The 26,068-nt window shown below is 34.9% G+C and overlaps 2 protein-coding genes across 2 annotated transcripts; both read right to left on the reverse strand.

The window, feature by feature from the left end:
- Positions 1-2,552: 2,552 nt before the first annotated feature.
- Positions 2,553-4,421, reverse strand: LOC112038007 (ammonium transporter 1 member 2). Its single transcript, XM_024070818.2, is given in 1 exon segment — positions 2,553-4,421. A coding segment is annotated over 1 exon segment (1,533 nt). The 5' UTR covers positions 4,359-4,421; the 3' UTR covers positions 2,553-2,825.
- Positions 4,422-10,165: 5,744 nt separating this feature from the next.
- LOC112038008 (uncharacterized) lies at positions 10,166-22,875 on the reverse strand. The gene is made up of 10 exons (XM_024070819.2): positions 22,850-22,875; positions 22,628-22,687; positions 22,432-22,479; positions 21,519-21,651; positions 21,356-21,441; positions 20,814-20,912; positions 20,653-20,723; positions 20,455-20,545; positions 20,257-20,363; positions 10,166-10,450 (listed from the first exon to the last, which is right to left on the reverse strand). Coding segments are annotated over exons 5-10 (402 nt in total). The 5' UTR covers positions 21,389-21,441; positions 21,519-21,651; positions 22,432-22,479; positions 22,628-22,687; positions 22,850-22,875; the 3' UTR covers positions 10,166-10,449.
- Positions 22,876-26,068: the final 3,193 nt, after the last annotated feature.

Below are 26,068 nucleotides of genomic sequence, written 5' to 3' on the forward strand. Positions count from 1 at the left end.
AGATGGTACGAAATGGAGTGGGAGAGACTTATCACTCTCCTCTGTCAATCCCTATTTTTAAAATTAGGTTCTATTTTTGTTCTCTTGTCAAGGTATTTGTAACCAATGCAAAATGCAGTGAGATGAATTTCCACTTGATAGACCTAAATTCTCATCACTAATCTTATATTTGAAAAATAGGAAGATGAATTCCCCTCCTCTTCTCTTTTCTCATTCCATTTCAAATGTTTTTTTTTTCTTTTTAAAGAAAAGTAATAGGTTAAATTTAAATTATTGATTACATTTATTTGCAAAAATAACTATTGTGCCACACAAACCTTCTCAACTAACCTATAATATGAGAGAGAGAGAGAGAGAGAGAGAGAGAGAGAGAGAGAGAGAAGGTTTTGTACAAAGACCCATTAATAATTTGTTGGGTATATATGTATGAGTGAAATCTCACATTGAATAATGATGAGAAGAATAAGTAATTAATATAACACGTTGAGCTCATACCCATTTGCTAGGGTCATATTTTTTTTGTAATTGGTTAATCCTTTGACAAAATGCACTTTACTTATAATTAGGTAGATCTAAGTTGGGTTTTTTTTTTTTGGATACCAAAATAGGGACATAAGCGATATACAAAAGTTTTACAAAAGAGCTAGATAAAACTAGCAATAGTTCATTGGCATTTGACATGCCAATTTAGCAATTGACCAAATAGATTTCACACTCAGGTGGGTCACTACGAATATATGGCAGCAAAGTCCATTTTGGTTCAGGAAATTTAGATCAGCTAATCTGGTCTGTTGAAGCCAATTTGGAGTCTTCTTATGCCGAAAGACTTGGACTAGTTGTCTGCTATCTCCTAGAAACAAAAATATTCTAAATAATAATATCCAAATCTGACTAATTAAGGAAAATATTTTTTTTTTTTTTAAAATGTCCTAATATAACTAGGAAAGTGGTGTTTTTTCAGCTGAAATTTTCGTGCACCAGATCTGGAAGCTTCTGAAAATAAACCGCATCAGGTATTAAAATTTCAGGCAAAGGAACATTCCTGAACGTCAACAGTGCCAGTGCAGTAACTTCAAGCCCAATTTCGACCTTGCTTCATCCAGTATCTCTCAAACCTCAAAACATGAAAGTTGTAGAGCTTTCTCTTGGCGTTCCATATCATCTTGAATCATCTCAATCGGAGCTCTGATGAGAGAGTTATGCATAGATTACGAAACGATGTTGAAACTGTCCAAAATCGCCCAATTAGCTACGTTTTGCACTTAATGCCTCCATTTGCATCCTAAATCAAAATATAAGAATAATGAGTACATTTAAGCACCAAATAAGTATAAAAAACTAAATATTAAGGGAGAAAAATATGACATTTTGCATTCTCATTAGATGACTTGATAGAAGCTCGATTTATCGAGAATTACAATTTTCAGATTTCCATATCTGAAATTCGGCCCAAGCTTATGTATTTGTTTAGAATTCTTTTCTCACAATCCTAGACATATATAAGGCTTATTTTAAGAGTTGTCAAATACGGATACAGAGACTAAGAGTTTATTTTTCTCTATGAGAAGCTACTGCGTTTGTATGCCATAGGGTTTTGTAACTAAATGCTTCTTGATTTTCATTGTTGATGAAGTGAAGAATTTTGCAGCCAACAACATTCATTCAAGTTGCTAGAGTTAGTCACGTACTAGGATCCGTGCAAGGTTAGTCACAAATTAGAATTTTGTGCATCAAAAGAAAGAAGGCTACTACAAGATCAAATCTAATTGGGTATTGAAGCAAAGGTTCAACTGTAGATTGGTATTTCGAGATAGGTCAGGGTAGTTGGTAAGATTCCTTATAGTTGTAACCGCTTGATTGTTGATTAATGGATTCTTGGGAGTGGTGATCTTAAAATCACCCGATAAGGTTTTTGCCGTGCGAGGTTTTCCACATTTGTCAACAAATCACCGTGTTAAATTTATTTTCCACTGCATTTAATATTTTTGGTGATTTGTTGATGCCTTTACAATTTGCATGCAACTGAACCTAATTAATCAACTTGGATAATTGAATTAATTAACCGGGGTCAAGTTATCTTAACCCAACACTATTGAACTTAGGCTTTTTGGGTTAAGTGTGTCTCTATATATTATATTAACCACTCAAGGAGTCTCTCCAAGATGTTTATCTCCCTTACATAATTTCTTTGGAGTGACTTTCACAATTACCCCATGTAACAATTTATATCACAAACTTTTTAGTTACTAAATTTGACCCTCATAAGATTTTGAATAAAATGAAATCATCGAGATTTTTATATCAATGCACATTAACAATTTCTTTCAATCCAAATTTTTGGAGGTCAAGATATAACAATTGAAAATTGTCCACAAAATACAATACCCGTTAATTTCAATAGAACATTAACGATTTTATATTAATTCCAATTTTAAGAGGTAAAAACATAACAGTTGGAAGTTTATGAACTAGTTAAAATGTGATAAATCACATGAGCTAAATTGGAACTTTTCCATTAAACAAATAAAAAATTTTTTTTTTTTTTTTTGTGAATGGAAAAGTTTTATTAAAGCATTACACCAATGCTGAATGTTCAGCCTCGTTACAAATTATATTATCAAAGATTCAAAAGGTTGAGGAGTAGAAAAAACATCAAAAGAACCTATTACGTACACTTGTTCTTAGAATAACATGCTCTCCCACTTCTTAAATTTCATACATATGGTATCCACACACACACACACACACATATATATATATATATTCTAGTTTACTTTTTTTTTTTTTTCCTTCTAATTATTTTGCTACAAACAAAGAATGCCTGATCACACGTCCACTGATGGTAAACTAAGATTAGGTGGTGGGGTCTCAATGTTCGGCTCAATCTTCCCCATCATATATGCATGCTTAATAGATTGATCATCCTCATCATGGTAAGCATAAGCAAAACCACCATGCCTTGTCATATCCATGCCTGCCACCTCATCATCCCTTGACACTCTTAACAACTTCATTTTATTAAGCATATAAAATAGTGGTCCCATTGTGGCCGTCACCCACCCTGACACCACCAATATTTGTACAATTTGTGCTGCCAATAGCTTCCCTCCACCTCCCATAAACAACCCGTATGGTCTACCAGGTTGACCCGGATACACTTCATTCACATACGACGTCGTTGCAAACAATCCTGTGAATAAAACCCCCCACGCTCCACACCCACCATGTAATTGTGCTGCCTCTAGTGGGTCATCATATTTTAACTTCTCTGCAAGCTTGTTGCACCCAATCAAAACCCATGATGCCACAAAGCCACATATGATTGCTGCCCAAGGCTCTACCACTGAACACCCTGAGGTGATTGCAGCAAATCCCGCTAGTAGACCATTACAAACATCTAGCACATTCCAATGACCCACCAATAAGCGTTTGCTAAACAAGGTTGTAAGTGCAGCTGTGCAACCTGCTAATGTTGTGGTGACAGCTGTCCTCCCAATGGCACTCCATTGGCCATAATAAGACCCACTATCACCGTATGATTTTGCTATCGTGAGAAATGAACCGGGATTGAATCCATACCAACCAAACCATAACAAGAATGAACCAAGCACGACTAGAGATGCGCTATGACCACGTAAAACCACGGACCGGCCCGCTTGATCAAATCGGCCAACTCATGGACCTTCAATATATGCACCCCATAAGCCTGCTATTCCACCAACCATGTGAACCACTCCCGAACCGGCAAAGTCAATGACACCCGAACCAAATAAAAGATCATCAGTCCGAGTTGGGCTGGCCCAGCCGTCACTAGACCAAAACCAATGTGAAACTATAGGGTAAACAAAACCGGTTAAAAAGGAAGAGTAGATCAGATAAGCCACAAATTGGGTTCTCTCGGCAATGGACCCACTAGTAATTCCAGCAGCCGCTATTGCAAAGGCCCATTGGTAAAGAAAAAAGCTATAGTCTCCAGTGGGCTTAGGATAGTCTGTTAGACCAAAGAAGTGGCGGCCAATAAATCCATTAGAGGGAGAACCAAAAGCAAAGGCAAAGCCGAAGAGATAGTAAGAAAGGCCACCAGCTGCAGCGTCAAGAACATTGGTGAGCATGATGTTCATGGTATTCTTGGCACGGACAGATCCAGCACATAGCATGGCAAAGCCAAGTTGCATGGCGAACACAAGGTAAGCAGAGAAGAGGAGGTATGTGTTGTCTATGGCATAGGTTGTGTCACTGAGCTTGTTGGCTATGGTGTCGAAGCGAGTACAGAGGAAATTGGCCACGGCAGTGGCGTTGGCAGTGTTAGAGCTGAAAAGGGGTGCGAGGTCTGAGGCTGAGCAGCTTAAGGAAGCCATGGTAAAGCTTGTTTCTTCTTGGGTGGGAGAGAGAAATGCAACAAAGAAGTGAAGGAATACTTGAATAGATACTTTGTGGTTCTATTTATAGAACAAAGGGATAGAGAGGTCTTATAATATAAGATGAAAAGAAGGTTTTCTTATACTCTCACTTTCATTTTCTATTATAAAAGAAATGAATCTATAGTCTAAGTTCTAATTTTTAAACCAAGAATTTTTTATATTCAAACCTAGAAAAATTATATCATCGAAATAAGGAAAAATTTTGCCTCCACGACTGCGTGCACGATTTTTAAAAAAATATATAACTATATAATATAGTAATTAAGTCTTGGACTAAGATGGAAAGGAACCAATTAATCCTCTAGTCAAAAAGCTTGCGATATTGCCATCTTGCATCTTACCAAGAAAATTACTTTTAGTCTTCAAGATTTTTTTTTTTATCCTATGGCATGGTAAAGTTTGGTCGTGAGTCCTCCTTCACGTTACACGTGGAGAAGTTTCAGTAAATGACAACGTTATGTTATACTTAATGAGCTTTTTTTAATTCATAAATTAATTAATGTCTAGTAGATCATGAACCAAGACAATGCTTTCCGCCTCATTACGAGGAAATGGGAAATGGATTACTAAACTTTATTATCACCTTGAATCAACAAGTAAATTAAACTTGGATCTTGGCTCATGCATCTAATTTGTTGATTAGATCAATAATCCAAGCTCACTGTTCTCCTAGAGTTTCTTAAAAATTCCAAGCAAAATTTCACTATTTATACTAAATTTAAGTGCAACTTCTTCACAACTTATTTATGACATTTAATATTCAAATTTTTCTCCTTCGCGTGGAATTTGATTCCTCTCTCTTTTGGCAATGTGGAAGAAAAATGAAACAATATAAAAAAAGGGGCAAAAAAAAGAAAAAAAAAAGTTGAGCTTAGCCACGTTCAAAAATCCAAAAAAAAAAAAAAAATCCAAAAGATTCAAGGTCAGTAAATAACTTGATTTGAGAGAAAACATTAATTAATTTTTAATTAGCATTTACCTACCTTCTTTTCGTCTTGAATGGAAAGTCTTCTAACTACTTGGTCAATGTTAATGTGGATCACAGTAATTTGTGATATTTTAACGTCACAATCATAGTGACAATAAAGTCTATGATGATATTTAAAACCAAAGTAATTTAATGTTTCAGTCTACATCATTTAAAGTCTTTGCATTCTAAACAAATCCTAGCGAACCTTCAAGTAACATTGCTTGAAATGATTATCTTAATTACCATTATTTTAAGATCGATTACCTAGATTATTATAACTTCTAGATAGAAAATGTGGCGTATAGATTCCGTGCATGTTTTCTTCTTTTGTGAAGGATTAGTTTCAGTGTCATCCTAATGGCAATTGGCTAGAACTATTATCTAAAGTCTTTTTTTTTTTTTTTTGAGAAACAACTATTATCTAAAGTCTAAACCCACAAAAAGTAACCCTAAATTTCCTGATAACGAAGTATTATAAAAAAATCCAATCAATGTAGAATTGTAGATCCCTCAACATTGTGTTATATATATATATATACACACACACACTTGTAATTTCATTATCAACTACTTATATTTTGATTCATCTTTATGAGTAGATTAACAAATTGTTAGAAACACCGGCATCATCTCTGAATGAAGATGGATTAACAAAGTCTAGAATGTCCATCTGAAAACATAGTACTGCCTTTCATTTTGATAATTTAGCTATGATCCTTGACATTTTCTAAGGCTTAATATAGGCTACTGAACACACACAAATAATGCCAACTTGCAACTTCAAAAGTATTTAAAGGTTCTAGACACAAAGAATCTCTATGTAAATACTAATTTAAGGTTTAAACTAGATTGTGATGTATTAACAGTTGTGCGCACCTCACAATAAGAATCTAATAACCTGTTTCTTATGGAAATGGCAATTGGGTTTCTTTATTTTATATCCAACACATCAGGGTTTACCATATAATTAGTAATCCGTTGTCCTAATTCACTTGTTTAATTAGTTGTTTTGCTTACATAATCACATTTTTCTATGTGTTTTTTATAATTTATCAGTGGTCCTAAATCATGAATCTCCGATGGCTGCAATTGTTCTCATAACCACTGCCAGTTTAACAATTTTTAATTATACTGAAAGGCATGGGAAATGGTGTTTGACTTTATGATCAGCTCTGGTTTGGGTTTTTTAAATAAACATATTTCTTTTTTATTTCTCAGGAATTTACTTAAAACTAAACAATCTTAATTTTTTTTTTTTTTTCAAATTATAAGAATGAGCATAAATAATCTTAGATTACAGAATCTTTATGGTTTATCAAAGAATCTTTAAATAAAATTTATAAAGTCACTCATAATTAACCATAACTAGTCGTGGACTCTGTACGTTTATTTATTATTTCATTTTGGACTAATTTAATAAATAGTAAAGTAATTTATAATCATATTTTAATTTAATATAGGGACAATCACAAATGTAATATATATATATATATATATATTTGTACCAAATCAAAACAATATAATTTTTTTCAAGAATTCAAATGGTAAGTTAGAGAAAATATTAATTTTTTAATAAAAGTTATTGTGCCAAGCACTTATAAAGCATAAGCGGGGCGCATCTCTTACCGATGTGGGACAGATGTTACACATAAGCATGCCTCCCATGTTGCTTGAGAACAAAACCATGTGGGCTTGACTCCCCAAAGCGGACAAACGAGCTTGCGGCGGGTCAAGAACAAAATCCTCCCCACAGTTATTTATAATATTGTGTGTATCATTAAAAATTATATAAAATCTAAAAATTTTCTTTTAGTTTTAAACAAACTTTCTCTAACTAGAAATTTTCTACCATACAATCAAAAACACCAAGAAACTTATCTAAAAAATTAATAAAACTCAACAAAACTACAATTTAAAAAAAGTATAAATAAAATATTGCAACTCTTTTTCCTTAAAAAAAAAAAACAAACAAACAAACAAATAAACAACTAAAACCAAGAGTACAATTCTAAAAGGGAAAAAGTAGAGAATTTAAAAAAAAAAAAAAAAAAAAAGAAGTATTGTGTTAAATGTTGTCATAATCTAATCTAACATCTAATCCATCATATGAAAAATGAATAGATAAATAAATAATTTTAAACACAAGATAGAATTTGTTTTCTTAAAAATTTCAAAGAACACACTAATGAAATAAAGAAGATGAAAAACAATATAAAATATTCGTAAATGCTTAATTAAAACAATTACTTAACCATCTAAGAACATCATCTAATAAAGACATAACAATTTGCCACTAATATAATAAAATTAATATTTACAAACAGTGAAAAAAAACCTGCACAAAGACTATTGTCTTCAACTACACAAACTGTTTGTCATTAGCTTGTCTAGATTATCCTTTTTCTTTTCCCCCAAATAAACTAAAATCTAACAACAACACAAAATATGACATTATAATATGATTTTTCCCCAATTCAGATCAACATCAAACACCATTCATTAAAAGTATTTAGTGTTGTAAATGAAATGATAAAAAAAAAAAAAAAAATTACTTGCATCAAGGAACACATATGAATTAGTTAATAATAGGATAATAAGGGAACGAACCTCTAGTTGGAAATCCTCCTATGGGCAGTGAATATGTTTTTATAGAAAAATTTTAAAAAGTAGAATTCTAAAAACAAATATTCATCAATCTAAGGTAGAGATACAAGGAAAATAAATAAATAAATAAAATCCAACAAAAAAATGAAAAAAAAATTGAGAGAGAGAGAGAGAGAGAGAGAGAGAGAGAGATAACTTTTTTTGTATGGGATTTTTTTTTTTTTAGAATACTAAATATTTTTCTTTTAAAGTTTGTGTTGTATATTTAAGAGTTAGGTCATTTTGGATATATACCACTGTAAGTTTCTTTAAGACCTCTCATTTCTCCATGTGTGTGTGTGTGTTAAAAATATTTAGTATTTTGTATGAGAAATATATGCATAGAATGTGAGTGAGTGGCAAATTTATAGTAAGATGATGGGAATAAGAAGAGCTAAAAAAAAAAAAGATGAAGGGGGAAAATAATATATAAAGTTAAAACCATCCAAGATGAATATATATAGACAATACTTTTGTTTGATTTTCCATTGATTTATTATATAGATTATAATATAAAAATTAAAGTAGATGAATATGTAAAGTTAAAACCACCTAAGATGAATTTGTAGAGCCAATATATTTATATATTTAATATTGTAAAAAAATTAAAGGTAAAAAACAAATATGAAAAAGATCAATTATGTGACTAATGACGTTGCGATGAGGTGGTTCAACAGGAACGTAAAAATAATAAATGCTACGCTTCAGTTTTTAGATATATATATATATATATACACACACACAAATCTAGCTTGCCGAGGAATATTGATAGAAGGCAGTAAAGTGTACCAAATCATTACGAAGATGTGAGAATATTCCAATCAAGAAGATGGAACATTAATATGAAATAAAATAAAATAAAAATTTTTTTGAGGAAGTAATAAAAAAAATATATATATTATAAACAATAATACTAGCACATAAGAAATAAAGAGTATTAACATGCACAATAGGAAAGTATTAACCAAGGATGTGGGAGGTTTCGATGATCAAAGTTCTTGCAGTTTTTTTGGGCAAGTGATAGTACCACAAGGCTGTTGCAGTAAGTTTAATGGTACATATGAACTAATGGATATGAAGAACAAAATAGAAGAAAGCGATGGTGTTGAAAAGAGTGAGAAAGGGAGAGAAACGTGTGCATGAAAATTTCCTTTAATGGTTAATAACGATATCTAATAATCTAGAGAAATAATGTTGTTTCTCAAAAAATGTTAGTTTCCATCATTTTACCTGGTTCGAGTACATTTAAGATTTATAAAAATGTTAACATAAAAAAAAAAAATATTAAAAAAAAAAAATTAAAACAAAGTGCACAAGCATGTTGAACTGTTTGTGAATTACTCATGTCTTAAGAATGGTATTTTATTTCGCTAGTTATCCAATAAATTAATACTTCCATACCCAATTTCCTTTTTAATAGTAATGCAAGTTGTATAAGAGCATTTAATATGTTATATAATATTTTAGTCAAATTATGATCAATCGTAAACAAAACAAAGAAGTAAACAAACGAGCCAACACTTTATTGTGTTATATTCTCCAAGCCCAAACGGTCCACAAGGCACAAGTCACCACAGAAAGTCGTCTCTCTTGTCCTCTTTGTCCTTCCACGCCATATAAAGATCCAATTGAAGAAGGTAAATTATAGATATGTAAGAGGACAAGTTTGAAACAATATCATTGTAAAGAATCATGAATATGGTCCTTAATATCCCAATGTTAATTCCAAATAGTATGGAGGTAGTCTCATACTAATTATGTAACACAAGTGGGAATTATTCTATTTCTCTGTCTTCCGTTCTGAAGGATCGTCTAAATTGCGCCATTGAAACGCTCATCTAAGGGAATGAATTTGTGTATGGAAAGTATTATTGAGAGTCACAAATAATGTTGATGACAAGTGCATACAACTTATCCTGAAAATGAGAGATTTAACCTTGCTGACCAGGAAAGTTTATGGTGGTCAAATTAGCTCAAGGGTCAATAACAAGTCGAGAATTTGGCCTCTCAATGAAGCTGCAGTCACTCAGACTAAAAAATATAGTGATTTGAGTTTTCTTATAAATTAAAAAATAATCGTAGCAATAAAAAATGGCAACTAATAACCTAAATGATTAAACAAGTTCTCACAAAAACCAAGATTGCTGCCTCATCAGATTGTCGTGAAGCATTACTTCTTACAAGCTGAAGAATTTAAAATACATATGCGCACATCAAGTCCAAACTCTGTGCATAGGCAAATAGCTGTACAGTGCTTTCTTCAACACTATTAATATAACAATAAGAAAAAGTCAAGCACAATAGCCTGAACAAGTTTATACCTCATCAGATTGAGACAGTATAAGTAACTATAAACCTTTGGCCTTTCCACAGCTTCAAGAGTCTGAATTATATATAGCAAGGAAGCAGACCAAACCTAATACATCAATGTATAGCAATTAGTCTCACAGATTTGTATTGTGTTCTGTAACAATAAAAATTTGAGAAAGGCTAACTAATCTGAATCTAAATTTACCATGACTGCTAAACAGAATCAACTATTAAAAAAGAGATGCTCTGACTGCCAAAGATGTCCACGATTGTACATTAAATAATGCTCTCGTACTTGATGGAATCAATACAGGATGACATCAATATATTAGCAACATATATTTCTAAGCTTTATCCTGTTAAGTCTCGCATCTTTTGGCATAGTAGTTCACACATATAACTTAGATCTCACATATAACTGATATTATATATCAGATATCAAGACCAAACTTGACCCTCGTATGGAAAATAAAGCCTTGGACTCAAGCAAGCTCATCCCCAGTCACCAAAAATTTAAATAAAATAACAATAACAGCAAGGCAAACCATACTATGCCATCCTATAGTCAGGCCTACTAATAAATTACCACCATCAAACTTGGTCTGTATCACTTGAACTCCCTAGGGGTCCTGGACTAAAATGATACTTTAGAGATTCTGTTATCAGTGGAAAATGCACGTGACAAGCACAACATAACTAACCAACTAAATTAAGCCATACCAAGTTTATCTTTATACATTCAGTTGTACCATCATCTTCCCCTCTCATTATTTGAAAAATAGTATAATACTTTGAGAGAGAGACCTCGGATAGGGGGAGCCACCTCTATCATCATCTTTCATGCCATTCCACTACCACCAGGCCAAACATCACCACCTTGAGCAACTTCATGCTGCAGCCAAAGATATCAGATCTACCTATAGAGTACCTCTGCAATTGAGAGGCCATTTAGTTTGTTGTATGCAGATTTGAATAGTGCATCCATCACAATCACCTCCACTTCCATTATCAACATCACATCATTGTAACAAACCACCTCCCACTACAATACACACCCATCATCTCAGTTATGTTGGTGATTTACAAAATGAGTCAAAATAATTTTGGGTTGGTTTGGTTTTTCAACTTAAAGATGGAAGAAAGAAAACTTGAGAAGTGCATTTTTGTTTAGTCCCACATTGAAAAGGATAAAGTATTAATTTTTATTAAATACATTCTATGTTGGGAAGATAACACCTTGGGAAGACTCCAATTGAATAGTTTTTTTTTTTTTTGGTAACTCCAATTGAATAGTTAATATAACATATAGGGACACTGCTTAACCCAAAAGCTTAAACTTATGAGTTTTAGCCTAACTATGCTATATTAACTGCTCACTTATCATTATTCATGTGGCACTTTACCCACACGTGTATACACTATACACCATCCATGGGAACCACGAGTCAACCACGCACATTCATCCATGGAAACCAACCCGCAAACTACCACCATTAGCAATACTCCTTTACTGAACCTTTTTCCAAAATCACTTGTGTAGGATTTGCGGGCTTGCCCTGTCCCTGCTCCAACTACGAAAGGGACCCTTAACACCTTCCCACACATCACCATGGGCTCTAGTACCACTTGTTAGGGAGATAACATCTTGGGAAAACTTCAATTGAGTAGTTAATATAATATATAGGAACACCACATAACCCAAAAGCTTAAGCTTATGAGTTTTGGCCCAATTATATTACTCAGTCTTATTATTATTCCATGTGCAATTTCACTCACACATGTATACCCAACAATATATAGCATAATGGTAATACACTATGTTAACGAGGGAGTAGGAAAAGATGATGCCCCTACATTGAGCCTTTTGCTCTTCCTTTCAACCATGTCTCCTTCCTTCAAGTCTCTTCATGCCCTAATTTCAAATTTTAAACTTTTGGTGATGATTTAGGTAACAGAGATGAGGTTGATTGGAAGTGTTATATTTATATGGCTTGCTTCTCAATGCCCTCACAAAGAAAGCATTAAGGATGCTAAAACAATTGAACTTGAAACTAAAAGATGAAAAATGGCAAATCGGTATCACTCTCATTATGTTCTTAGCGTGGAAACTGAGAAAGATTTGTATGAATTTTCTAAAGGGCTAGAGTATGGTGTAAGCATACAGTTTTCAAGGTGAAAATTTTGCAGCTCCAATTAGGTAATGAAGAGAGGAAGAACAGAATCTGTTGGTAAATTACTAGATCAACCCTATATTATGAGATTCCAAGTAAAAAATAGTTGGCTCTGGATGATTGAATGATATGTTTCTTTTGATAAGTAATAAGTTTATTGATTGATATCAAAAAGGAAAAAGCACCCTAGTACACAGGGAGTGTACAAGGGGGCAAACAATCAAGAACAAAAATTACAAGAATCTAGGAAATCAAGAAAAGATAAAAATGATTGGTTCTGCAATGCAGCCAACCAATCCATCAAAGTTCTAAAGAAAAACAGCTTCAAATCTGATCTTGATCTCTCTTTATCTTCAAAGCATCTACTATTTCTTTCTCTCCAAAGACACCACAATAAGCAGTGGGGAACAATCAGCCATATATACCCATCTCAATGACAACCAAATCTGCCTTTCCAACATGCTAAAAGCCCCACTAAAGATTGCGACATAACCCAGCTCACTCCAAACAAACCAAACACCATAGTCCACATATCCATTGCAACCGGACAATGAAGAAAAAGATGGTCAACCGATTCACCATTACACTTGCACATGTAACACCAATCCAATATCCAAACCTTCCTTTTTCTTAAATTGTCAATCGTTAAGCATTTCCTCAAAGCAGCAATCCAAACAAAGAAAGCTACTTGAGAAGGAATCTTCTGTTTCCAAATACTTTTCCAAGGAAAGTAATGATCATTAGAGCCCACTAAGAGACTATAATAGTCTTTAACTAGGAAGCCTTTCTCTTTATCAAGTTTCCAACACATCTTATCCTCACCAAACCCTTTCACCGAAGTATCATAAATGGTATCCATGAAACCAGCCAGAGCCTCTAAATCCCGAGCATGCACACCCCTAAAGAAACTAACATCCCAAAAAAGGACTCCATTATCAAGCTTCATAAGCTCTGCCACACTAGCCTCCTTGTCTCGGCAAACTCTAAATAATTCAGAATAGCTAACTGCAAGAGAAGCTTCACCACACCAATGGTCTTGCCAAAATTTCACCCTAGACCCATCTCCAATATCATATAGAATGTGGCGAGAAAAAGAAGGTCATCCCCGACTAATATATTTCCACAAGCTAATACCATATGGACCATTAACAGGCCTAGTACACCAGCCACCCCATTTACTGCCACATTTCACCTCTATCACTTGCCTCCAAAGTGCAGCCCTCTCCATCCCAAATCTCCATAACCACTTCCCTAACAAAGCTTCATTAAAAAATCTTACCTTCCTTATTCCCAAGCCACCTGAAGCAATGGGACTACAAACAGTATCCCATTTAACCAAATGGAATTTTGGTTCATCTCCAATGCCACCCCATAAGAAATTTCTCTGAAGTTTCTCAATTCGGTTAGCTACAACTGCAGGTATAGGAAATAGAGATAGAAAATAAGTGGGAAAATTAGATAGAGTGCTTTTAATTAACGTGACTCTACCTCCCTTGGATAAGTACAAACATTTCCACCCTGCTAATCTTTGTTCTATCTTCTCTAGAATTGGGTTCCATATTGCCTTATCCTTGAATTTAGCTCCCAAAGGAAGACCCAAATACTTCATTGGAAGAGTACCTTGTTTACAGCCAAGGACAATCAACAATAAGTCCAAATTATCCACCATACCAACAGGAACCAACTCTGACTTACCCAAATTTATCTTTAGACCCAAGACTGCCTCAAACCAAATGAGGATCATACATAGAAACAAAACCTGATCCAGATCTGCACCACAAAAAATTAAAGTGTCATCCGCAAAGAGGAGATGAGACACCACCAATGATCTTTCCTCTTCACGACCCACACCAAAACCTGACATGTGACCATCATGGACAGCTTTATCCAACATTCTCCCAAGGGCTTCCATAACCAGTACAAACAGCAAAGGGGACAGTGGGTCACCTTGTCTCAACCCCCTGGAACTCTCAAAAAACCCACAAGGCGTGCCATTTATCAGAATAGAGAAGCGAACTGTAAATATACAAAAGAATATCCATTGCCGCCATTTAGCAGAGAACCCACCCTTTTCTAATAATTGCATAAGAAATCTCCAGTTGACATGATCAAAGGCCTTCTCAACATCCAATTTACAAAGCAGCCCCGACAACCCAATTTTCAATCTACTATCAAGACATTCATTAGAAACGAGTACCAAGTCAAGAATCTACCGGTTCTTCACAAAAGCATTCTGTGAAGCTGAAATTATATCTTCCATGACTGTGCGAAGTCTGTTGGCTAGGACCTTAGCAATGATTTTATAAACCCCCACCCCCCAACAAGACTAATGGGACGAAAATCCTTAACATCAATTGCTTCATTTTTTTTTGGGTATGAGAGTGATAAAAATTGCATTTAAACTCTTCTCAAACTGACCTTTAGCAAAAAAAATGATGAAAAACAACCATAAGATCAGTTTTGAGAATTCCCTAGCAAGCTTGAAAGAAAGCCATTGGAAACCCATCTGGTCCAGGCGATTTGTCACTATTAAAATTCTGTATGAACCCCCAAAATTTTTGCCTCATCAAAGGGTCTATTTAGCCAATCTGCATTATCACCAGATATCCTAGGAGAAACCAAGGCTTCTAGAAACGGTCTAACAACTTGCTCCAGTATAATTTCATAAAGAATTGAGTAATACAATCAGCAATCGTACCTTGGTCTGAAGACAAGATTCCATTGACCATAAGACTCTCAATACCATTATTTCTTCTATGGGAATTTGCCATTCTATGGAAAAATTTTGTATTTGCGTCCCCCTCCCTCAAATGCAGTACCCTAGACTTTTACCTCCAACTAACCTCTTCTAAAAGAGTGAGCTTTTCAATATCGGTATGGAGATTAATTTGTTCTAAGGCTGAGACTCCTCTCTAACAGCCAAATCATTCAACTTGTTCCAGAGTTGCTGTTTTTTAATAGTGACATTACCAAACTCCTCTTCATTCCACTTTTTTAGATCCAACTTTTTTAGCTAGTATAAAACTCGGGTTGCCTTGGAACAAATAAGATGCCCACCAATCTTTCACTTTATCATCAAAATTCTCCACCTTCAACCACATATTTTCAAAACGAAATGGAGTTCTACCTCTCTGATGACTTCCCCCCTCCAACAGAATTGGAAAGTGGTCTGAAAGTACCCTGGATAATCGTTTTTGGGTAAACATAGTGAAGTGCTCCGCCAATAGTGGAGAGAAAATAAATCAATCTATTCTAGAAGCAGAGGAAGAATTAGACCAAGAATAAAGGCCCCCTTCCATAAGTATATCCATCAGCCCATGGAGAGAGATAAAATCAGAAAATCCATACATAGCCCGAGTACAACTTGCAGCCCCTAATCTTTCCGATGGAAAGCGGATTATATTAAAGTCCCCTCCTATACACCATGGCAAATCCCACCAACTAATCAGCCCTGTCAGCTCCTCCCACATTTTCCTACGCCTCTTATTCAAATTTGGCCCATATACTCCTGTAAACACCCACTCAAATTGATCCCCAACATTTTTAAATTTGTACGAAACAGAAAAATACCCCACTACTTCCTCCACTTTTTCCACCACTCTTCGGTCCCACATCAGAATAATACCTCCAAAAGCACCTTCAGAACCCAGGTATAGCCAATCTACATAAGGGCAGCCCCATATACTTTGAACAATTCCTCTAGTTATCCATTCAAGTTTAGTTTCCTGCAAACATACAATATCAACCTTCTAGGTACGCAGCAAGTTACGAATCTGAAGCCTCTTCTCAACCACATTCAGACCTCTGACATTCCAGGAAAGAATCTTCAAATTCATTTTGCAACAGATAGTGCCCGCTCCCTATTAGTACCATTACACCTAGATGAAGTAGAACCAGAGTTAATCGAACTAAATAGACCCTTCAACTCTCTTATACCTTTCACTCCCGAACTCTTCAAGTCACGTGCTTTTTCTCCAAAACAGCCCTACGGTGTAATTCAGCCTCAACCGCTAACAGGAATTCCGTCGCTTGATTTTCCAAACCTTGTAAGGACACGCCCAGAAAGTTATCAAACCCCTTGAATCTACTTTGGAACCACTCAGAGTAAGAGGCTTTCCTCATTGGATTCTCCACACCCACAACTTCCTGTCCTTCCATGGCCAAGGGTAGTGAAAAAGCTAGTGGTTCCACTGCTAGAGGTGACAAACCCCCTTCGTTAGGTAGTTCAGCAACCTCCGAATAGGTGTCTGAAACCTAGTCCTCCACAAGTACTTCATCCCCCTCAAACTAGGCTGATGACACCTCCAAGGGATCTAAAGACCTCAATGGAACCAAGGCCAGCTGATTTTGCTCTCCCAATACCTCTATGACTTCACCCGGTGGTAGAGAAATTTGTATTGGAACCGCCACTCTCCTTCCATCTCGTAATTCAAGCACCCACGGCTCTGAGTTCCCCCATTTCTTGACAACATTGCCGGAATGTTCCTGAAGTAACAATCAGATGTCTCGCTGCAAGTTAACTTCACCTTCAGAGATGGATAATGTCCCATCGGTCTCATCGGACTCGAGATTCTGCATCGTCCCCATTGGTGCCGAGAAACTCCATCTCGGCATTATTGGCGATCTTCAATGGCTGGGCTAGCGTCAAAGAGCTGCACTCCCTCTCGGCATTATCAAAGATCTTCAATGGCTGAGCTTGCATCGAACAGTTGCAAGGAACAGCTTGAGAGTGCTTCGGCTCGAGGATGACCACTTCGCAGGTTTTAGATTCTTGCTCAAAGCTTGCCGAGACCAATGGCAAAGAAAACCCAGTTGTTTGGCTCTCGTCAGATGGAAAGGATAAATGGTGGGTTTGTTTTGTCTTGTGCCACCATACTGAAATGGGCTTGGGATTAGCTATTTGGCGAGTGGGCTTTGGTTTGAAGGGAGCCGAAGGATTAACAAAGCTTTTAAAGCTTTGTTCATTGGGCTTTACATTTCGGCCCACTTCATGGACTCTAGACCATTGAACTTTCCACACACCATCCAGCCCACGTTCCACTCTCTTGCTCACATCCAATGATATATGAGATTCAGTGCCGCTGCCAAAGCCATCTTTAATCTCTAGCGTGATTTTAGCCTCAGACCTCGGCTTCTCTTTCTCAACGATCAAACCGCGAGAATCATGGCTATGATTGCGCAAGGTCGTTTTGTTTGTATTTTCAAAATTTGGTGACTTTCCTTTCTTGCTACCACCACCATCTTTCCGATCATACTCCGCCGTCGCCAACAGCAATGATTTGGACTTTTCCACTGTCGGTTTCTGAACATATTGAGGTTGTCTGCTAATTAGCGTCTCAAGAACAATGGCTTTCCGCAAATGCAATCCAAACCCTCTCCACCCACTACCCGATTTACCTTTCGGCACCACGATAAAGCCTTTCCGACAGCCATGGATAAGTTCCGAGATCATAAAAAAAACTACCATGCACATTGGAACCTAGTTGCAAAATAAAAACTTTATCTCCATCTCTGAAGGTTCGTGCAAAATTACCTGTAGTTACATTCGACATGAGATCCTCCACATTAGCTAGCAAACACTTTGCACTCTCTTTGCCCATGAAAACTGATCAGAGCGAATCTCGATTTCTCTCAAAAATACGTAACATATAATAAGTGCCTCCCTTCTCAACAGAGAATTCAAAAGTCTTGGACTCAACGAAAAAGAAAATGGAACCTCCCATAACAACAGAGTAAAACCTCAAATTTTGTGACTAATCGGAGGTAGCCAGGCCTCTATGCAGAAAAAGCCATAGCAAAAAAATATGGAAGCTAAGAATAAAACTGATCCATAAAGTTTTCCATAAGCCAAAGTAAGCATTTTTTTGAAGTGTAAGATAGAATAAATGTATGTAACTACAATAAAAAATAAATAAATAAAAATTCTATTAAATTCCTCATGTTGATTAAGTCATGAGGAAAAACATAAGTGAAAGTATAATGTAATATTGCATCACATGGGGTAACCTCAAATTCTCATGAAATGAAAGATCTGTTTTCATTGTATAAAATTTATATATATATATATATATTAAAGTGTTGTGGTTAACATGATTGGTTAATGTTATGTCATGTGCTTGTCAAATGTGACTTTTAATCTACCCCACATAGAATCTTTGATGTTTCAATTTTAATGTAAAACCCAATCCAAATTTGAGGGGAGTATCAAAGATCCAGAAAGGTAAAGTTTACTTTCCCCAAATAAATAAATAAAATTACATGGCCACACGGGTTCTAAGTTCTAACAAATTTATGTTAGACTCTAAAAGGAAATACAGTTACAAGAAGTTTAGCTTTTTGTTCAAAACAAGCAGAATGCTTAAATTTTACCATCTCTAAGACCCAGTCACAATTTTCTTACTTTGGTAATTCATAAGAAAATTATAGCCACACAAACCCCAGATGAACCCATTCCAACCCCACCCCATTTCTATTCCACCTGAGCCACAACCCAATTAGTTATTGCTTATTGTTTGAACGGCCTCTATTATAAACATACCTGACAGATCCTATCTAGGAGTACCTATAGCTTAATGGAACAAAATGATCACTTTAAAGTGTACTGCAAAGACTTTTTTTTCAGAAGTTTTATTATTTTTCAAGGCTTTAGCACTAATTACAGCAATGATTTCTGTACTAAGGACACCCGTCAGACCCAAATACAATTCTAGAGGAACCATATACGACTTAATATTACCTTAATAGTGTATTACAAAGATTAATCACTATTAAGTTTCTTCTTCTTCTTCTTTTCAATTTATTCTTTTTGAGTCTCCAGCCTCATTAGACCGAAGATACAAATATAAAATGTTTAAAAATTTAAAAAAAGTTAAAAAATGGCATACTCATTGCACAAAGCTCCCACTTTTGCGGGGTCTAGGAAAAGTCATGTCAGGCAGCCTTACTCCCAATTCATTGGAGAGGCTGATTCCTAGACCAAAGAAACAACTATACAAACAATAAATTGATTTTACAGAGTAAATGTCAATTCCAATACATGTATCAATTCCCTAACCATCTCTATTCCTGAAGGTTTGATACAAACAAATATACAAATCAAATTGAGCTCACAGAGAGCTCTTATTGTTGACTTAAAATTACATAAACATACCTTGACTGGACCAAATGATTGTTAAAGTTGTGATTTGTAGCTGTATAGAAGAATCATGCAACCACAGCATTTTAGAATAATGTGTTTCTTTTTTTTCTTTTATGGATGACATAGGAAAAATTCATTCAAATTAATTGCACGTCGCAGAGCATACTATACAACAATCCTCGCTGTTAATCAAACTCCTACGGGCGACTGACACCACTTGCCAGTACTAGTTACCAGATAATCCAAGGGCTTTTCACCCCTGACGGGCTAAGTAGTTTATCCTCATGCCTAGGAAGCTAGAATAATGTGTTTCTCCATTGTGGAAACACCAAAAAGAAAAAACAAAAAAAACAAAACAAACGAAACAAAACAAAACAAAATCATAAAACAAAAGAATTCTACAAGTCAGTCAAGTATGGTTTTCCTAGGAAATTGGAACTAGATGACACAAGTATGGTACTATAATTTAATAATTTTTACTGCATTAAATCATTGCCACAGCACAACATTAATTTTAGTTTTTTCACATCATCCTTTTTATTGAGTCTCATTAACTAACATGGCACAGGTGAAAGAATTTACAGGCAAAGCCAAGAAACTCACTATTCCTTTGAGTCCAGTTGTCTTCCAAGTAAGACAAGTCCCACAGTACTAAAAGCAGACAGAACTGCCGAAGAATAGCAGATTGCAAGTAGAGCTCCCCTCAGAGACTGCATCCAAAAGTTTTACATGTAATGCTGTAATGAGTTAGAAGAGGAAAAAAGGTCAGATAACAATCAAAATACATTTTTTTGCCATCACCTTAGCCAATAGCAAAGCATTATCATTTGCATACTGCAATGAACTCTCTGGAATGCTTTGAACACCCTGACCTAGTTGCCATGAAAGAATCCTACATTTTAAATTTTCAAGATAATTAAAAGAAATACTTTTCTGTTAGGCCTCTTTGTTAAAAATGACAGTCGATAAGGAACTCACAGTTAAAAACAGGATAGTTACCCAAAAGCAAAGCCAATTGCAGCACCAATGTAGGCTTTATCTGACGTAAATTCAACCTGAAGTTCCCCAAACTGTGGTTGACATGAACATTGCTTGTTTAATATTCCACATCAAGTGCATCTGTTTGCAGAATATGCTACAAGTGCAGAGTAATCATCTACCTTAAACATCCTGGTTTCCTTCTTTGATTGTTCTTCAGCTGCTGTAGATACTGAAATTGCAGAAAGGAGCCTTCCAGTTGTAACCATTACTTTTGCAATCTATAATGGTTGAACAGTATCCAACAATACTGCTACTTTAGAGATATGTAACAGCAAGTTATATACATTTACAAGAGAGGAAGAGAGAGAGATCATTCCTTAAAATTTAAAATCATAACTAGTACACTGGGTGAAGTGAGGAGAAAAGAGATCTATGACTTGCAAAGTTAATATATATCAGGAATTGATTGACTTTGCATAAGCTGAAAGCACTTGTGAAACATAGAGACAGTCTTGGAGAAGAAGTAGCCTTAAAGGATCAGAGCATGTCTAACTTCCAGCACTTTCAATTGCATAAAAGCCAGTTAGAATCTGTTAACATGTCTACATAGTTGCAGAATTCAGATTTAAGTTTTAGACCAAGGATCTGGAGATGCAAGGACAAAATTTTACATGATAACTATAATAGCAATAACAAAAAACTTTCATGTAACATAAGATACCTTCTGTAGTTCACCTTGACCATACTGCCCCATGGACTGGAACCTCCTTCCAGCAGACACCAAACGCTTGCCAAGTGCTAAACCAGCTAAAAGATGGAAATAAGCTTTGGAAATAAACTCTTAAGGATGTATCTCTAGGCATTGGTTTTACATATAATCTTGCCTGATTTGGCATTGTCTGTCAAAGACTCCTCCAACCCAGGGAGCTTGCTTGCTAAACTATGGGAAGTTGATGTGTCAGCAAGTTCCCACGCTCGAGAGAGATTTAACAATGTATCTCCCAGAACTTGACCACACTGAAATGAAATGCAAAGGTAATTTCTACAGTAATTTCTAAAAAATGTCTTAAATTTAATTGCTGTCTATAACAGGTGGTGTAGTTATAATGATCAAGAATAACACGCCCTGCATAATGTAGTGAAAGATATCCAAACAATAGTTCAAGATGCAGACACAAGATTACTGAGTGGTCTTTATCATACAATTAAAGAGAGAGAGAGAGGAGTATGAGCTTTTATGTTAGTTGAATATCAACAAGATTTTTTTTTTCAATAAGTAACAAGATTTAGGCACTACAGAAATGGAAAATCCATGATTAAAGGTTGAAGTTCAATGGACTAACAAAAACATTGAAAATCAGATTCTCTCATATTCATGTGTTCAATATGACTCCAACTACAGAAATGGAAAATCCATGATTGAAAGTTGAAGTTCAATGGACTAACAAAAACGTCAAAAATCAGATTCTCTCATATTCATGTGTTCAATATGACTCCTATTAGCTAAAATTCATGTGTGCACAGTAGGGATCATGCAGCATGATAGTAGGACCCACCTACACACAATGAGAAACCAAGACCAATTCATACTCGTAGGATCACAATAGCCACCCATTTAACATTGTATTACACAAATTCCACCAACATGAGTCATGTTTTGCAAAATGAACATAAGTATGATATTGAGATTACAAATTTGATATACAGTGACTGCCTATAGCCTACTCAGTACTCAGTACTCATTACTCAAGACTGGTTCAGTTATAAACAGTTTTTGAAGCAATAAAAATGACTAACCTCATCAATTACCGGCCCATTCGAAAGGTCAAAAGCCGCATCATTTAGCTTAATTCACCACACCAAAAAAATAAACATTAACCAAAACACTCACCAACCAAAAAAAAAAAAAAAAAAAAAAAAAAAAACCACAGTATCAAATCACATAAATAACAACACAGAATTGAATAAAACCAAAGTTACAAACTTTGCTTACATCTATACGAAGATCACTTGGAAGCTGTGAAAAATAGTCCTGCGGAAGATCAAAGCTATCCTACACAAACCCAACAAAGAAAAAACAATAACAATTAAGTAAAATTAAATTAATAACAAAATATATGGCGCCAAATTATATTTAAAAAAAAAAAAAAAAAAACGAAAGTGAAAACAGATATGTGGGTGCTTGAAATTATGGGTGTGGAAAAGTGTTGCTTACTGCAAGTTGTTGAAGGAGGACTGAGCATTATTTGGGGTTGAAGTGAGTTTGGAGAGTCTGAAGATTCAGTGAGAGCAAATGGGATAGTGAGGGTTTAGAGAAAAGGGTTTGTTGGAGGTTTGAGAGAGGTCAGGGAAGGATATGGAAGGTTTTTGGGAAAAAGAGGAGCAGTGATGGAAGGGAAATTGGGGAGAGGTTGGACTTGGATGAGAAGATGAAGAGAAGAAGCCATTTTTTGGAGTTTTGTGTAACTTCCCAGCCACTGATATTTGCTATTTTTTGGTTGTTGGTTCTTTTTATTGGTTTTTCTTTTTCTCGCTTTTTTTTTTTTTTTTTTAAGTGGATAAATAATTATGATTATAATTTTTTTATTTGAAAAAAAAAATCAACCATAAAGACTACATATTGTTGGATATATTTCATCAAGATTAAGCAAAATGGAACAATATATAGATCTAATTAAAACCAATAACAAAAAAAAAATGTGATACACAAAAACAATAAATAAATATTGTACATATAAGAAGAAATCTACAAAATAATTAAAAACTCATAAACCAAATGCGTGAGGATGAATAATACAGATCAAGTCTTTTGTTTAACATAATTTCCTTAAAACAGATTTCACTCCTCACACAATCTTTGATACTTTGAGACTCACAGACATCTACTTCTTAGGATAAAATGATCTACAACATAGAGAAAAAGCACACAAGGTCTGTGCTCTGTAAAATAATATATGTATTTTATCTCTCTTTGACTCAAATAATAATGCACAAAATATTTTCTTACTGGGAGAGTTTTTCAAAAATCATTTTTCATGAATAAGGGATTGGAATATATATGTTACTAAATAAATACACTATTTCAGAAATAACGGCTTTATACAGATTTACTGACTCAAAAATAAAATAATAAAAAATATTATTACTATTTGGACAAGAGGGCCCAATCCACACATTCGTAAAGCCCAAATCAATGTCCAACCCATGAGCATATAAACTCATATTCTTTATCATTACCACATCAATATCAAATTTAAGTAGACACATTAGGAGTCAATTTCTTATTAACTTCATAATATTTTCTAACGCATATTTCACTAAACAGGATCCAAATCCATTAATTCGTAAAAGAAATATATATGCGTGTGGGTGTGGGTGTGTGTTGTGTGTGACTTTTTACTTGACCCAACCTATTTGTTATTTTTATAATATATATATATATATATAGACTTGAATCCTATTTTTCAAGATTCTAAAAAAAAAAGATTTTAAGATTTATAATATTTTTTTGCAAAATATTTTAAAATGTATATTCTTTTAACTAATCCATTTACAATGTATATTTTATCTTAAAATTGTATTAAATTTTCTACATTATTATAAATGGAAATGCTAATGAAATTAGCTATTAAGTTGACATGTAAATTCCAAAAAAAAAAAAAAAGTTGACATGTAAATCAGTGTTAAATATACTACCTATGGAAGGGAGATTTATCTCAGACCCTAACAAAGGAATTGTTCGCTTTGGGAATGGACCGAGGAGACCGATGCCACTCTCACGAATTTGTTCAATCCCACAATAAAAGGCGCCTTTTGGGGTTTAAGGGGAAACCCCACCTTCCCCGGGACTTTACCGTTGAGGCCGATGCCACCCAAGTGCACTACCACAGGCACGACAAGTGCAATTTTTAAGACTTGCTCACTTGCACATGTGTAGTAATGGTATACTCATGTCTTAGGCTCAGGCTTATAAGGTATGTGTGGGAGGCGTCTCTCCCCGATGTGGGATTGAACAAATTCGTGAGGGTGGCATTGGTCTCCTCGGCCTATTCCCAAAGCGAACAATTTCTTTATTGGGTATGAGACAAATCTCCCTCCCACAATAAAAAGTACCATTTGGGTTTAAGGGGAAACCCCCACCTTCCCCGGGATTGGACCATTGAGGCCGATGCCACCCAAGTGCACTACCACAGGCACGACAAGTGCAGTTTTTTAGACTTGCTCACTTGCACATGTGTAGTAGTGGTACACTCATATCTTAGGCTCAGACTTATAAGGCATGTGTGGGAGGCATCTTTCCCTGATGTGGGATTGAACAAATTCATGAGGATGGCATCGGTCTTCTTGGCCCATTTCCAAAGCAAACAATTCCTTTGTTGGGTCTGAGACAAATCTCTCTCCCACACTACTAACACTAGTTAGTTTTCAAAATTTTATTTATAGATCTTCTTCCTTAGTATTTGTTTGTTTTTATATTATATTTTATTTTAAAACTCTATATAGAGTTATTTTTATAGGTGTGTTAATTATATTTAATACAAATGTAATTTTTTTTTAAATTAATGTTTCATTGTTAATAGTAATATGTGTTTTTTTTAATATATATATATATATATACACATATATAATATTATTTGTTTAGGCTTTTTAGTATGAGCTTCACTCTACTGTGAGCCTCTCTTTGCCCTTCTGTGGGACTAATCTCATTTTGCCATTCTTTGCGGTAGTTTTTACCATTTCCTTTGTGAGTCTCAAGATTGTGTCTCGTTTGTTGGTTGAAAAATAGGCCACCCTCAAATCCCATAGGGGTGGCATCGATCTAGATCTGGCACGAGGTGGTCTGGATCCAAGCTCTTATGCACCTAATTGGATTTCCGTGTTGGAGCTCTAACAATTAGGAGAGTTCTTCCTCTTGGATGCCTTGGGAGTGGGCTTTTTCTTCTAGATCTATTGGTTCCCCAGGTAGTTCCAGTGGCTTTGAAGTTGATTTTTGGGGACATGGGCTGCCTGTTTTCTAAATTTGTATTGATGTCTCTCCTCAGTTTGTTTGAACAAATTTAGTTTGAAAATTTGTCTCTTAAGTGTTTAGATCTCTCCTAGTCAATACAAGTATATACATATATATATATATATATATTTTTTTTTCCCGTTATAGTTGTAATTATTTTACTTTAGTAATAAAATTTTATGCCGTTGTCTCTAAAAAAACAAAAGCACTTGAATTCAATGAGTGATTATAAATTTGAAATAGTTTCTTGCAGCTGATCATTTCAAAAAAAAAAAAAAAAAGTCCATATATTGACTTTATTTTAAGGGAAATGCTAACGAGTACTCTTAGGACACTGATTAATAATTCATTTAAAGAAAACTTTTATGGGAAATGAAAAAAAAGTAATTAATATTTTGATAGTTTTTTTCATTTCCCATAAAAGTG

This window comes from Quercus suber, unplaced genomic scaffold (genome assembly GCF_002906115.3).
Source record: "Quercus suber isolate HL8 unplaced genomic scaffold, Cork oak 2.0 scaffold_82, whole genome shotgun sequence".
NCBI classification, from domain to species: Eukaryota; Viridiplantae; Streptophyta; class Magnoliopsida; order Fagales; family Fagaceae; genus Quercus; species Quercus suber.